The following is a 13,951-nucleotide window of genomic DNA, read 5'->3' as shown; positions in this document are numbered from 1 at the left end:
CAACCGCCCTTCCGCAGCCGCCATCATCTTGCCGCTGCGGATGGAAGCGGTGTTGGAGAGGGTGACGAGCGCCGCTGTCTCAAGGTTGGTGATGACGTCTTGCAGTTCGGTGCGGGTGACGGGTTGGATGTCGATGCGGGGGTGCTTGCTGAGTGTCACATATGTTTCATAAACCTGGGTGTGTGGTGGTGGTGGGTGGTGTGTCAAGTTTCATGCATTGTATCATAGCGTAACCCCTCATCCCCGAGCAAGTCGAATGTACCACATACCTTCGACATGGTGGTATCTCGTCCGCCGCCGGGTGCCCTGGCCATAACCACGAGCGCACAAAGCACCATCTTACAATGTAAGCTCAATGCCTTGATCCGATTCACCACCGGGCTTCCAAACACCGCATTCGTCGCGCTCAGGATATGTTTCACAGTCACTTTTGGTAGCGTGTCGAGGGAGGAGAGGGGCGTGTCCATCAGGAGGGGGGTTTCGGCTGTTGTTGGGGTTGTGAGGGCGGCGCCGATGGGGGTGCTGGGGAGGGGGAAGGGTGTTGGGCGGAGCGGAGAGGGACCGGCGGTGGATGTGAGGGAGGCGTTGCGGCGAGGGGTGGGTGTGCCGGGCGCGGGGTTGGCGGCGAAGGAGTTGTTGTGAAAGACGGATCCGTTCGCAACCTTCTTTTTGGACTCGGCTTCGACCATCTCGATCGCGTGGCTGTACCATCGGAGAGTAAGCTTTCGCTCTTTCGGAATACAATGACACGGACAAACATCCGACTCACCGACAAACATCCAGCGCCTTCCTCAAGTCCCCCGTCCCCGCCATCTTCCTCGCACAGAGCTCAATCGCCATATCCTGCATCAACGGCGTGCCCACCTTCGCTCTCGTCGTCGGGGTCATGTTGCCCAGGACCGTAGTGGCAATCTTGGTTGTGGATGCTGGTGAGAGCACGTTTTCGCGTAGGGTGTCGGTTTCGGAGGATTCGAGGCACCGCAGGCGTTCTTTGATGATTTGTGTGATCTCTTTGATGTCGTAGGGTGTGAAGTTGAGCAGGCGTGGGGCGCCTAGTGGGGGAAATGGGGTTGCAGATTGTTAGTACATTGTCGGTGGTGGTGTGTCGCAAGCGAGTTTGACTCACAGTTGCGGGCTTTGAGCCGGGGCAGGAATCTGTCCGTCAAGTCTAGTGCATTTGCGATACCGATCAATATCAAGCGGGAACCGGCAAGATGGGGCCATTCAAATAGCGTGTAAAGGACGTCTTGGTCTCTGGTGAGGAGAGTATCGATCTCGTCCAGAATCACGATGCTTTTCGGGGAATTGCTCATTAGTTCTCTCACGACAACTGGCCGGTCTCAAGACCCAAACCGCTATGCACTCACAAGTATTTCGACCTCCTCTTGCCGCCAGCCTCTGCACCACCACCGACAATAGCATTCTCCAAAGGCTTAAAGGCATCCTTCGTTGAATAATGCGAATCCGGCTCGATCTCGCCTATGATTTTGGCATACACCATCTTGGGATCCTTCATGGCCATGCAGTTGACTTTCACGGTGACCAGGTCGTGCGACAACTAACCATGAAGGGGAAGGATCGTTTGTCAGATGTCGCGGCCTTTCTGAGGCTGGCGAGTTGTCAGTGCCTTTCCAACGTACCTCGCCACAACCCTTCTTAAACTCCCTGACGACCTCATCAACCAGCGCCGTCTTTCCCGTCCCCGGGATGCCCGACACGTACAACGCTCCCGGCTTCCCCACTCCCGCATGAGTCTGTAAAAACGACTGCAGCTCTTGCCTCTCGTTATTCCGGCCAACTAAGCGTGTTGGCGTGCTGCATCGGCGGAACAGTGCTTTGGCCTCCTGGTAGACTGTTTGAGGCGTGCGTGGCGTGCTGGGGAGGCGCTGGAAGGGGTGTTTGCTGGATCGCGATGATGGCGTTCGCGCTGGCGAGAGGGTAGGATGTGTTGATTTTGCAGGTGGGGACGAGTCTACAGGTGTAAAATGGAGAGCTCAGTCGTCCGCAGCCAGACTGCTGCTTTACGACAGAGTGCGGCCTTACCCTGGCGCTTGGAGGTGACCAAAGTGGGCTCAACATTCTCGTCGTGCTGCATCTCAGCGGTGATCTCCTGCCCTAATTTGCGGGGCGACAAGACTTTGGATGCTCTCGAGCTGGGAGCAGCCGTTCTTTGGGGCGTGCGCGACGGAGAGGACACGCCGACTTTTACGCTGAGCGAGGAATTGGTAGCTGTCCGAGAACGAAGAGTACGTTTCGGCAAAGAGCTCGCTGGAACCGAAAAGAGTCACAAGTTAGGTGCATGAAAAAAGGAGGGTGCAGTGACAAGGAACTCTGAACCTGGACAAAGAAACTCACATAGACCCAAAACGTCGACATCATTCTCGCCGGCCGACCGAGGTCGTTTGGCAACTCGCGCGGCAGCCATTGCGCGCCAAAGACAAGAGCTCAAGAAGCTCAAGGAACGGGTGGAGTGTGCGTCGTCCTCTCGGAGGCGTACAGTAGGAGTAGGGAGCCTGAGCGAAGAGTGAAAGGCAAAAGGGAGAAGGGAAAGCGACGCGACTCGCATTCCCATTCGGACATCCATCCATCCATTCGCTCGCTCGTTCGGACAGCCGCATGAGGTGAGGGGTTGGAAGTGACCGCGGCACGTGACCTGTCGACACCGAGACTGGGTGTGTGTGAGCCTTGAGGGAGGGTGAGCACAGAAAAAAAAGGCCCCGCCTCGAGTGAAACGTGGCTGGTTGGTCACTCCCACTGCAGTAATAGGGCGCGACGCGTGGAAGGGCCGCGTGAGGGCCCCCATGCGCTCTCTCTCTCTCGCTCGATTGTTTCCTCGGGGCCGAGGAGGTCCTCATTCTTGCGCAAATAATAAAACCCCCCAGCTGGCATCCCTGAGGTCTGCGTTGTGCGATCGCTCGTCCTTAGTAGCAGAGCCCCTTCAACTAGCTATCCACAACACTGCCCGGCCCCCAGCCCAGCATGTCGACCATGCTAGCCTTCCGGTCGCAGTCCCACGCCCGTCTGCGGCACCCGCAGTGTCTGCACCAATGCCAGCGAAAGTTCTCGAAAACGGCGATGGTGGCGGCGTCCGCCACCTCTACTTCAGCCCGCCTATCCATAGGTATCCGTGCAGAGCAGAAAAACCGATGGGAGCGGCGCGTGCCGTTGATGCCGGAGCATGTCGAGCGGCTGGTAAAGGAGACGGGGACGAAGGTGTATGTGCAGCCGAGCACGAAGCGAGTTGTGCCGGACGAGAAGTATAGGCAGGTGGGTAGGCTGAACATCATCAGCTTCGAACCCTCATAAAACATGGTGCTAACGAAGCTACGTCGTTCCATACCAGGCGGGAGCGATCATCGCTGAGGACCTGTCTGTCGCGGATGTGATTGTTGGAGTCAAGGAGGTGCCAATAGAACAGCTCATCGCCGACAAGACGTACCTGTTCTTCTCGCATACGCACAAGGGGCAGAAGTACAATATGCCATTGCTGCAGGCGGTTTTGGACAAGGTGGGTGTGTTTCCTGTCATGAAATCTCACTCGCCACTCGTCGATGCCAAACTCCAATGTTCGTGTCACAGCGCATCAGATTGATAGATTACGAGCTCATGACAGACGACACCAAGCGGCGTGTCGTCCAGTTCAGCCGCTTTGCCGGTTATGCGGGGATGATTGACAGCATGCATGGGCTGGGTCACCGACTGCTGGCCCTGGGTTACGGAAACCCTTTCTTGGTGGGTGTCAGGCAAAAGGAACTTCACCAAGAGTCCAATGTTCTTATCTCTCGTGTGTGTATGCAGGCGATTGGAATGTCCTACATGTACAGAACCCTTGCGGACGCCCGTTTGGATGTGACGCGCACAGGACAGGTCATCATGGACGACGGGCTGCCCAGACAGATGGGGCCGATGTCGTTCGTGTTCACGGGAGACGGACATGTTGCCAGAGTATGTTCCATTGTGGAAGATGGTTGCGGACGTCTTGAGCTGGAACTCATTATGCGGGATGTAGGGAGCAATGCACGTCTTCAAGTGTCTGCCGCATGAATGGGTCAGCCCAGATGAGCTGCGCGACCTGTACAAGACTCAGAGTGGGTAGATCGATTCTTCCGATCCGGAGGAGCCCGAAGGTTGACATCCTCCATTTGCAGGCTGGAGCCACCACCGAGTGTACGCGTGCCAGGTCACAGCATCTGACTATCTAGTGCGGAAAGATGGCTGGAAGTTCAATAGGGACCATTACCGCGAGCACCCGGAGCATTACATGTCCATTTTCCATGAGAAGGTGCGCATCATGTTGGTCATCTCCAGAGTGCTTCAACTTGCCTGATACTGACGTCCCGCTTTCGAAAAGATCGCGCCATACACAAACGTCCTAGTGAATGGCATCTTCTGGGACGAGAAGTACCCTCGGCTGCTGACATCCGAACAAGCAACCCAGCTTGCGAACGAGCATCGCTTACGCATGCTCTCCATTGCCGACGTCTCCTGCGATATCAACGTAAGGAGATGACTGCCATAAGAGTTTACGCACGAATTCAGTCTAACATTGTCTTGAAGGGGTCGTTGGAGTTCATGAGCCACTCTTCTACCATCGACAGTCCTTTCTACATGTACGATCCAGCAACGCGGACCACTCACGATAAGTACGTACTTTCCAAATCTCATGCGATGTATCCATGGAATCAATTACTTACCGTCCGTAGCATGGAAGGCGCAGGGATCCAAATCATGTCCATCGACAACCTGCCCACGGAACTGCCACTTGAGGCCAGTGAATACTTCAGCAACGCCTTGTTCCCTTACGTCAACCAACTGGTAAGGAAACTGCGTTTCGCTCGCCCGGTGAACTCGGATCTCACCCGCGCCCCATTCATGTTTCGCAGGCAATGGGCAACGTCGACCACCCGGTCCTGAAACGCGCGACCATCGCGACCGCCGACGGCAAGCTCGCGCCTGCTAGATCCAACCTCCAACCCATTCTCAACGAGTACGGCAAAGGAGCCAAGGTCACCGCCAGTCAGAACGTGCTTTTGCTCGGGTCCGGATTTGTCGCGGCGCCGCTGGTGGATTACCTCTTGAGGGCACCGCATCGGTCTGTCACAATTGGTATGTGAAAGGGAAACAATCCTTGTTCTTCTCTTTCTGGCTCTGATGGATGTTTGGATGTCGATAGCGAGCAATAGCGCGGAGGAAGCGACGAGGCTGGCGAATGGAAGGGCGAATGCACCCGTCACGGGCCTGAACGTAGCTGACAAGGAGGCGTTAGCTGGACTTGTGGCGAAGCACGATGTTGTTGTCAGGTAGGCGGGTTGCATGAAGTTGTTGCACAAGTTGAACAACCTGACCAACACCTTTTCCAGCTTTGTTCCGGCCACCCTTCATCCGACTGTGGCGGAGGCCTGCATCAATGAGGGCAAGAACATGGTCACCGCCAGTTACATCTCCCCCGCCATGCAAGCTTTGAACGACAGGTAAAAATCCGGTGTACCTTGCCCGGATGTGCGGGAGCTAGAAGCACTGACATCTGACACCTTCCCAGAGTCAAGCGCGCAAACCTCACCATCCTCAACGAGGTCGGTCTGGACCCCGGAATCGACCACCTCACCGCCATGCAACTTTTCGACGAGGTCAAGGAGAAAGGAGGCAAAATTACGTCGTTCGTGTCATGGTGCGGTGGTCTCCCCGCGCCGGAGGCGTCAAACAACCCGCTGGGGTACAAGTTCAGCTGGAGCCCGAAGGGTGTACTTCTCGCTGGATTGAACTCGGCGCATTTCAAGAGGGATGGCGAGGTTTGTTTACTTACCCTCTCCCTTTCGCACATCATCTCCTTCCACTTGATCTCTAATTTAGCATGTGTTTTATTTAGATCATCCAAGTCCCCGGCTCACAGCTGTTCGAATCGCGGACGACCGCCTCCATCGCCAAGGGCTTTGCGCTCGAGGGCATTCCCAACCGTGACTCGCTCAAATATGTCGATCTGTACAATTTGGGAGACATTTCGGACCTGGATACGATGTTCAGGGGAACGCTGAGATACACGGTAATGTGACTGGTCGATTGGCCTTTTGCAAGTTGACGAAAGTTCTAATGAAAAGTCGTTTGCTATAGGGATACTGTGATCTCATGGCCACTTTCCGAGACATTGGATTGTTCAACGATGTGGAACGGACGGATCTGAAGAGCGGGGTGTCGTGGGTAAGTTGCGCGTTTTCCAGGAGTTGTGATTTGTGTTCCACGCTTACACCTGAATCATTGTCGCAGGCGGACTTGACCAACGAGCTTCTCGGCATCGATGCAGGCTCCGATGTCCGCACTGCCATCGCCAACGTCCTAGCCTCCAAGGGCAAATCCCCATCGGAAGCTCACCTCGACACTGTCGTGTCTGCACTCCAATGGTACGTTACGGAAAGGGCACCATCAGTTGCCATTCACCGCGTTCATCCCGGGTCGAGGTTTGAACTCACATCTCTCCCACACGCAGGCTGGAAATGCTCTCTCCTCACACCCCCCTCCACCCCTCCTCCACCATCCTCGACGCGTTCTGCGCCCACCTCCAAAAACGCCTCGTCTACGCCCCCACCGAACGCGACATGGTCGCCATGCACCACGAGTTCGGCATCAAGTGGCGGGACGGCTCGCGCGAGAAGCGCACCTCCACGCTGTTTGCGTATGGCGAGGTCGGGGGATACACTGCGATGGCCAAGACGGTCGGACTGCCGGCTGCTATTGGAGCCGAGATGCTTTTGGATGGTAAGTGTGTGATGGATTTTTTTTGGCGCAGGAGTGGGAACTCATGGCTTTTTCTTTTGGGGTTTCGTGTAGGTCAATTACGCGGCAAGGGAGTGATTGCGCCCATGACCAAGGAGATCTACGAGCCGATGTTGAGGAAGTTGGAGAACGAGAACATCCGCTTCGTGGAGCAGACGTTTCGGTTGTAGATAGCGGCGGTGTTGGTAGTTTGGGGACTGGGACCTTGTCCTGTAGAGTTACTCATGTGGACACTGAGATCGTCCATTTCCTGCGAACATTCAGGCGTAGATGGTCTCTAAATCGAATGATTGATCATGATACACTCTTCATATGTGACTTCATGGTGTATCTAGGTGCGGTGCATCGTTGTGTGAAGACAAGAGGCCGGATACAACACTGGTTCACTTTCACATCAGCCCCACCCTATCTATATCATCCGCAAACGGGCTTCGCAAGATCGCCATGGGGCCGCACCGCGAACGGCGCCTTCGGGCTCGCGTACGAGGACGATTCGCCGCCAGGACCTCCAGGACCGAAAATGCTACGCGCTCAATTACGGCTCCGGCTGTACCAAGGTTGACTGCGAATACATCCACCGGTGCATCCTCGGACACCTGAAAAACGCGCCCAAAACTCCACAAATGGTCCGTCACAATGTCCAATGGCATTGGACAGCTGGAAGATGGCTTCCAAACAGCCTCCGTGCTCGGGCAGCTTATCAAGGCTGCTCAGGTCGTCCGCTATCGTTGCCATCTCCGACAAGCTTTCTTGGACAATTTCATTCCCTGCCTTATTAGTTGCCTCTCCCGAACGGTCCATTTTTCAAGATTGCATAACGATGCCCGAGACCGAAGCCTCAATTGTCCGCGCACTCCGCCCCATGCTCTCACGCAGCAGCGGAGTTGGAGACGGACATCATTTGCAGCCCGGCTCGCGCACCGACGACACGTTCTGTTCCTTTTCGAAGCTAGCGAAAGAAGTCCTGGACCGGTTACTGCCGAGGAGGATTTTGATCAGAACGAAGAAGGAATGCTGAGAGAGCATAGTGGGTGGGTAGAGAACGAGCAGGTCCTTCACCGATAGGGCACCTTGTGCGCAAGAACGACAACTCGGCGAACGGTCTGCTATTCCGGTAGGCTGGTGATTCGCAGCCTGGAATTCAACGAAGCAGTGTTCTGCACACCGGGCACGCAGTGTACACATCTCAACGACGACGTGAGGCTATTAGTAAGGATGTTGGGATACTAAAGCAGGGAGAAGCGGAGCTGTCTACGAGATTCGAGAAGCTCTGGCGGCGTATCAGTGAGCGTGTCAGGTCCGTTGGGATCGACATGCGGCAATTTGGCCTACAGGCGGAGATGGATTCGTGTGCTTCGCGGACGTTGGATCAAAGGAGATTCCCCCCGAACGTTCCGACGGTGTCAGCATGGCGTAGTTTCGAGAGAGGACGCCTATCTGTTGTTGCTTTCTACAGGCTAGGGGGACTGAAGCGTTTGGTGTTCAAATGCAGTGCCTGCCGACTTCGCAAGTCCGATTTCCAGAAAAATATGTGCAGATTATATCGCAATCATGAAATCCCGTTTCAATACCTAATGCCTTTAAGCCCCTAATTCATCGACCAACCTACTCACCGCCTTCCCCTCCTTCCTCTTCCACACAAGAACATCCCGCCGCCGATCTCTCCCCGCCCGCCTTCCCTCTTTCCTCCTCTGAATCTCCGCATTCAGCCTATCAATCTCCGCCCGTAGCACCACTCCCAACTCCTCATGGCACTTAACCTCCTTCTTCAACCGCCCATTCACCTTCAATGACGCCTCCAACGCCGCGCGCGGCTGCGGATCCAGCGTCCCATATGCCCTTTGGATCACCGTATCGAGATGTTTATGCGTCAGCGACAAATGTGACACGCTTTGGGCGTGCGAGTTTTGTTCAGCTTGCGCGAGCAGGTCTTGATGGTGTTGGTTTAGCGCGGATTGTTGGCGGAGTTGGAGGGCGAGCTGGGCGCGGTGGTGGGCCGGGTCGGAGGTGGCTTGCGCTTTGAAGTTCCGAAGGGCAAGGAGTTCGCGCTCGACTTCATGGAGTTCGCGGCGGCGTTTGAGGAGGATTGAGTTTACGCCTGCATTGAAAGTATTTGGATTAGGAATGTGCTTCCTAGTGGGCACAGGTTGCATCATCAGAGTGACCTCTTCCTCACCGTTGATGCGATCTCCCCAAGCCGCATCAAAGTCCTTCATCTCGCAAATGGCATCATACCGCCTCCGTTTCCGGTCTCGGTGTGCACTCGTCAGAGAATCATTTTGTGTAGTTGTGGCGAGCAGGATCCGCGTTACTTTTGCATTCTGATAAGTGCAATGACATTAGCACTCACACGGAGAAAGGTATCGAGAGTGTAACGAGTTACGTACAGTTGATCTGGTGAGGGTGGCATACTGCTCTCGTAGTTCAGAGTTCTTGTGTTTCCTAAATTTGTTAATAAATCAGACAAAGTACGAGAATGACGGGCCTTCCATGCTGAAATGATTGCTCACAACGACTGCAGCTCCCCATGACAGTGTCTTAGAGACTGCATCCTCGCCACGATTCTTCAAGTGTCCAGAAAGCCAATAAGATTAGTACCATAACCTAATATCAATAAATCATGCATCAGAAATCATACTTGATGCGCATATCCTCCAACCTCTCCCACTTGCTCATCATATCTGCCCGGTACTGATACGTCGTCATTGTCCTAAACCGCTTCTTCCCTGCCGGTTTCCTTGGCTGACGATGACCGGCTGCAGCCGACGTTGCGCGCTTCGCAAATCCGCTCGTCGCTCTGCCCACCGTCAACCCCTGCGCCATAGCAGTAACACTAATTGCCGCATTCGACACGGCCGATTTTGGCCCCCCGCCCACAGCCGCATCTGCCCTCGCGCTCTGCACACTCTCCAACACCCTCTTCGCAACCCGATTCCGTTCCCTCGCCCTCCGTTCCCGCTCCCGCTCCCGTTCCACCCTCCCTTCCTTTTGCATCTCCTCCAACTCCCTATAACTCGGCACATGGAGTTTCACACGTCTCGGTCCCATCAAGAACTGCGCATACGGATCGGTAGCGCGCATCGGCTCGCCCGTCGTGCGCGTGAAGAGGTCGAAGGTTGAGTGGGTGAGTTTGACTGGGGTGTGGGTTAATTGGAGGGTTGCGCCGCCGCCGATGGTTGGAAGGGACGGGCGGGTGGGCGGTGGGAGACGTGGGAGGGTTTTGCGGGTTGGACGTGAGGGGGCGGTGGAGGACCTGCGGGTGGTGGTGGTGGTGGTGGTGCGGGCGGAGGCGGATGTGGCTGCGGTGGAGCCATGGCCGCGGCTTTTGCTGCTGGTTATTTTACGGGTGGAGACATCAGTGGTCGACCTAGAAACCTTTTTGAGCGCTGTGATTGAAGGTCGCAAGGGTGTTGAGCCTGGGGCTGTCAGTTTTGTTGGTGCTGTTGAGAGCCGGCGGATGCCGCTGGTGCCCCCATTGGGACCGTTCGATGCTGACATTTGCAGGGTAACGAGGAAGGAAGAAAACGAATGTGAGAGTTCAGCTCGATATGTGGCCCGGTGTCTCAAAGACATCGGCGTCGGGACCTGTCGTCAGCCTGTCGTCAACAACGAAAAGCGACAGCGCGTGCCACTGGAGAACACGTCCCGCAGGCTTCCGTCCATGACAGCGATCTCCCGTCTTCCATGTCGCAGCATTCTCACTTTCTTTCGCCCATCCTGGACATTACCCTCAAGACCTTCATTTCTAAACCTCCAGATCCCACGTATATTATATAGATCCGGATATAAGGATACCCCTCTCTAGCAGTACTCCTCCCCTCAACCCAGCGCACAGCAAAACGTTGTGGCTTGGTTGGAAAAGGAAAAAGCAACGCTATTCCCTTCCTCAATGTCAACCCTACAACCAACCTCCACCCCTCCGGCGTCGCCATGGCAGCCGATATACGATGAAAGCACACAGCTGTACTACTGGTGGAATACCGTCACTAACGAGACGAGCTGGGATGACCCGAAGGAGGTTTTGGAGAACGTGAAAGGCGAGAGTGTGGAGAATGTGAAAGTTGAGAGTGGGGACGCTATTGGCGAGAAGGGTGGGGAGGCTGTGGATTCCGAGGAGGGCGAGAGTAGGGAAGAGAATAATGCGGCGAAGGAGGATACTGTTACGGTGCCGGAGGGAAGTGAGGGGGAGGCCCTTGTGGAAGGCACCGATTCGCCACCCTCTCGTACACCGAAAGGAGAACCAAAACCCGAACCGACCGCACCCTCCATTGACTCCACAAACCCTCTCCCAGCCGATGCAACAAGAACAGAAGCATCACAAACCGCCCACGCAGACTACTACAATTCCGAAGAATACTACAACTGGTACTACTCCACGTACCAGCCACAAGCGGCTGGAACTGTAGCCGGGGTGGCAGGCGCTCCATCGGATGCGCAGCCGTCGTATGGGGGGTATGGCATATCGACGGCTTATGGAACGAAACCGGGGGTTATTGGTGTTGACTCAGGTTGGTTTGGTGAACAAATGGGTCTCCTACGTCCGAGATGGAGACTGACTCTTCTTGTAACCTTCCGATAGACTACACAGTAACAGGCGCCTTCAACCCCCGCACCGGCCGCTTCCAAAACCCGGACCGGGACGAACGTTTCGCCGCCCCAGACCAATACTTTAACCAAAACACCAAAGCCGCCCGCCAGATGAGTTTTTATTTCGATTACGACAAGTACCAGGAGGAAAGGGCGGCGAAGCGGATGGCCGAGATGAGCGAGGAAGGTGGCGAAGGTGGAGGCAAGAGGCAGAAGAAGCTGACGAAGAAGGAGTTGGAGATGTTCAAGCAGAAGAAGAAGGAGAAGAAGTTGGGGGCGTTGAGGGCGAGGTTTGGGGCTGATTGATGGCTAGTTTGCGGGGGAGACATGTGAGGGCGGCAGCTTCGGGATTTGGGGGATACGTTTGGGTTTGAATTCCTCCAACCTTTGAATAGAAAGTGGGATTGAAGAACGGCGTTGATAAAGCTCATGGGCCATCAGGACTGAAAACCATTTTATGCTGCAATCCATGGCCCATTGCGATCCCATTAGACGAGTTACCCCTAATAAACGCATGACTGCCTCCGATATTACATGTACCATGAACTCGGCAAGCAGGATATATACGTCCACCCCCACATAAACCGTAGAGGGTACAAACGTCCACCCCCACCGGCCAGAAACTTCAATCATCCCTCTCATCACCCCCACACTCCCACTTCCGCACATCCAATTTCCTACTCAGCACACCGCCCAACGCCGCCACACCCGCAACTACGCCAAAAATAAGCCACCGACATCCCCACTCCACACCCAACTCCCAAACCGCGCCCGAAATCGTCGGTCCCACTGTCTTCATCACCGACCCTGCACAGCCGGCCAGTCCATGTATCAAACCGTAATGCGCCGGGGACACCGCGTCCGTTAACAGCATGATGGACGCGAGGTAACACAGCCCTTCACCCGCGCCGATGAGGACGCTGGACATGTATATTGATGGCCACAATGCCACGTGTCCGAAAAGCGGGGGTATGAGCGCGCCGGGGATGATGAGCGCGCATCCGATCGCGTAAGACCACGTCGTGCCCACCTTCCCATGAATCGGAAAATAACTCGCTTTCAGCAGCAGTTTGGCGACAGAGACGAGCGTCATGGCGAACGAGGTTGATTTCGGTGGGAGGCCGAACCCGCCTGTTTCGATAGGGCTTGAGGCGAGAAGGGGGAGGGCGGTGTGGAAGAGGCTGTGGCTCAGTTTGTAGGTTGTGGCGAGGACGATGGGGGCGATGGTTGTGACGGAGATGATGGAGAGGTAGGGGCGGAGGATACGGGGGGTTAGGCGCCAGGCGAGGCCGAGGCGGGGGCGGTCACGGGTTTGGGAACTCCGTGAGAGGCCTATGGATTCTAATGGGACCGCGTCTTCGATGCTGGTATTGAAGTCGGTGTTGGCTGTTGCGGGATGTAGTGCCGTGTATGGCGCTCGCTGGATTGATCGTTTGAGATATCGGAAGGTGACGAGAACACCTACCTGCATGTCGTGTTTAGAAGTGTTTAGTCATCGAATCGGACGGCCACAAGTATCGGAGATAGACATACCCCAGCCAGGAAGGCCCCAATCGAGCAGGCAACGAAGTACGGCCGATCATGGAGAAACTGAGTTCCAGCAAAAAGGGCTGGGTCTCCAAGGAAGCCTCCCGCCAACGTCCCCAGGATACCAGCAAAACTGAATACCACCCCGTAAGCACTGTATGCCCATGCTCTGGATGAATCGTCCGTCGCGATCTACAAGGCCGAGGTCAGAGTGTCACAAACAGCTGCGAAACATCGTCGTCGTGCCGCATTGAGGTACCTCACCGATCATTCCCTTGGCGACCACCGAATTGCTCGAGAAAAAGCCCATCGTCGCTAACGACATGACCGACAACCAATAGGACATACTCAATCCCAGCAGCATCGTTCCCACGCCGTACCTGAAAAGATACCATTGAGCTCAAGTACTCGAATCATATGAACACGCAAGAATGCGCTGAATGTACAGTTATGTGCTGACCCGACGAGGCCGGCGAGAAGGATTGTCGCTCTGCCGAACGAATCGGACAGCTGTCCCCAGACGGCGTCCATGAAAGTACTCGGAAATGCGAATGCGGACTGCAGGAGACCCGCATAGTATCCCACCTTCGACGCTTTTTCCGCCGGGAGGAGCGCGCGTGTCATATAAGGGTATAACTTTGGGAACGGGGTCAGACCCGAATAGTGGGTTTACAGGCGACAAGCCGAGGCACTCACTGGCGTTAGCATGTGATGTATCATGATCTCCGGGAGGACGGTGCTCAGCGTCACCGCAGTCTGCTTCAACGGCAGGTTGCTCGGAGGGTTGAATATAAAGAAGGAGCGCAAGAAGCCCAGGGAGGAACCGCTTCGTTTTGGTGACACCCCAGGCGACGTCTGACTTTGCTGAACGGAAGGAACGGTGCCTCCGGTGTCGTAATACGTGCCACTGGACGTTGCGCTCCCAGGCCAGCTGGCATATGGACTGGCTCGTCCGCCCGAGGCGCCCCCGTCGGATTGCCGCGAAGGAGAGAGGTTTTCGTCGTCGCGCATAGCGTTGGAGATTCGATTGTCGTGGCGCTGCGCAAGATGGCTGGAGCGAGCTTTTGCT

General features: G+C 55.5%; 5 protein-coding genes across 5 annotated transcripts; 2 read left to right on the top strand and 3 right to left on the bottom strand.

The window, feature by feature from the left end:
• Positions 1–51: 51 nt before the first annotated feature.
• Positions 52–1,961, bottom strand: EV422DRAFT_488112 (P-loop containing nucleoside triphosphate hydrolase protein; the record flags this gene model as incomplete). Its single annotated transcript, XM_053067413.1, has 7 exons — positions 52–174; positions 270–484; positions 563–702; positions 770–1,052; positions 1,127–1,330; positions 1,411–1,558; positions 1,641–1,961. Coding segments are annotated over 7 exons (1,434 nt in total), but the record flags the coding sequence as incomplete, so codon positions are not given.
• A 1,027-nt stretch (positions 1,962–2,988) lies between these two features.
• Positions 2,989–6,938, top strand: EV422DRAFT_496559 (Saccharopine dehydrogenase-domain-containing protein; the record flags this gene model as incomplete). Its single annotated transcript, XM_053067884.1, has 18 exons — positions 2,989–3,267; positions 3,344–3,508; positions 3,580–3,732; positions 3,799–3,945; positions 4,010–4,088; positions 4,149–4,282; positions 4,352–4,498; positions 4,558–4,643; positions 4,704–4,815; positions 4,884–5,106; positions 5,174–5,300; positions 5,361–5,471; positions 5,540–5,789; positions 5,867–6,040; positions 6,109–6,195; positions 6,262–6,395; positions 6,482–6,750; positions 6,823–6,938. The coding sequence occupies 18 exons, from the start codon at positions 2,989–2,991 to the stop codon at positions 6,936–6,938; spliced, it is 2,793 nt and encodes a 930-aa protein (XP_052925480.1).
• Positions 6,939–8,090: 1,152 nt separating this feature from the next.
• On the bottom strand, positions 8,091–10,460 carry EV422DRAFT_63318 (uncharacterized protein). The gene is made up of 5 exons (XM_053074258.1): positions 9,407–10,460; positions 9,279–9,332; positions 9,156–9,210; positions 8,945–9,089; positions 8,091–8,866 (listed from the first exon to the last, which is right to left on the bottom strand). Exons 1-5 carry the CDS (start codon positions 10,339–10,341, stop codon positions 8,349–8,351), a joined length of 1,707 nt encoding a protein of 568 aa, XP_052925479.1. The 5' UTR covers positions 10,342–10,460; the 3' UTR covers positions 8,091–8,348.
• A 1-nt stretch (position 10,461) lies between these two features.
• On the top strand, positions 10,462–11,821 carry EV422DRAFT_63453 (uncharacterized protein). The gene is made up of 3 exons (XM_053074260.1): positions 10,462–10,813; positions 10,859–11,276; positions 11,348–11,821. Exons 1-3 carry the CDS (start codon positions 10,658–10,660, stop codon positions 11,659–11,661), a joined length of 888 nt encoding a protein of 295 aa, XP_052925478.1. The 5' UTR covers positions 10,462–10,657; the 3' UTR covers positions 11,662–11,821.
• Positions 11,822–11,980: 159 nt separating this feature from the next.
• On the bottom strand, positions 11,981–13,893 carry EV422DRAFT_506516 (major facilitator superfamily domain-containing protein; the record flags this gene model as incomplete). Its single annotated transcript, XM_053068567.1, has 5 exons — positions 11,981–12,820; positions 12,889–13,074; positions 13,142–13,262; positions 13,343–13,518; positions 13,579–13,893. The coding sequence occupies 5 exons, from the start codon at positions 13,891–13,893 to the stop codon at positions 11,981–11,983; spliced, it is 1,638 nt and encodes a 545-aa protein (XP_052925477.1).
• Between the last annotated feature and the right edge of the window lie 58 nt (positions 13,894–13,951).

This window comes from Fimicolochytrium jonesii, assembly GCF_025526975.1.
Source record: "Fimicolochytrium jonesii strain JEL569 chromosome Unknown EV422scaffold_12, whole genome shotgun sequence".
NCBI classification, from domain to species: domain Eukaryota; kingdom Fungi; phylum Chytridiomycota; class Chytridiomycetes; order Spizellomycetales; family Powellomycetaceae; genus Fimicolochytrium; species Fimicolochytrium jonesii.
The sequence above is the reverse complement of the archived record's forward strand: the minus strand, read 5'-3'. Positions and strand labels throughout refer to the sequence as shown.

What these genes read in the sequence shown, in the direction of transcription:
- EV422DRAFT_63318 (XM_053074258.1), bottom strand. Translation starts at nt 10,341, where the DNA reads ATGTCTTTGAGACACCGGGCCACATATCGAGCTGAACTCTCACATTCG. An exon ending in TTGGAGGATATGCGCATCAA is followed by an intron (nt 9,333 to 9,406) that starts GTATGATTTCTG and finishes GGACACTTGAAG; the next exon opens with AATCGTGGCGAGGATGCAGT. An exon ending in CATGGGGAGCTGCAGTCGTT is followed by an intron (nt 9,211 to 9,278) that starts GTGAGCAATCAT and finishes TAACAAATTTAG; the next exon opens with GAAACACAAGAACTCTGAAC.
- EV422DRAFT_63453 (XM_053074260.1), top strand. Translation starts at nt 10,658, where the DNA reads ATGTCAACCCTACAACCAACCTCCACCCCTCCGGCGTCGCCATGGCAG. An exon ending in AGAACGTGAAAGGCGAGAGT is followed by an intron (nt 10,814 to 10,858) that starts GTGGAGAATGTG and finishes ATTGGCGAGAAG; the next exon opens with GGTGGGGAGGCTGTGGATTC. An exon ending in GGTTATTGGTGTTGACTCAG is followed by an intron (nt 11,277 to 11,347) that starts GTTGGTTTGGTG and finishes ACCTTCCGATAG; the next exon opens with ACTACACAGTAACAGGCGCC.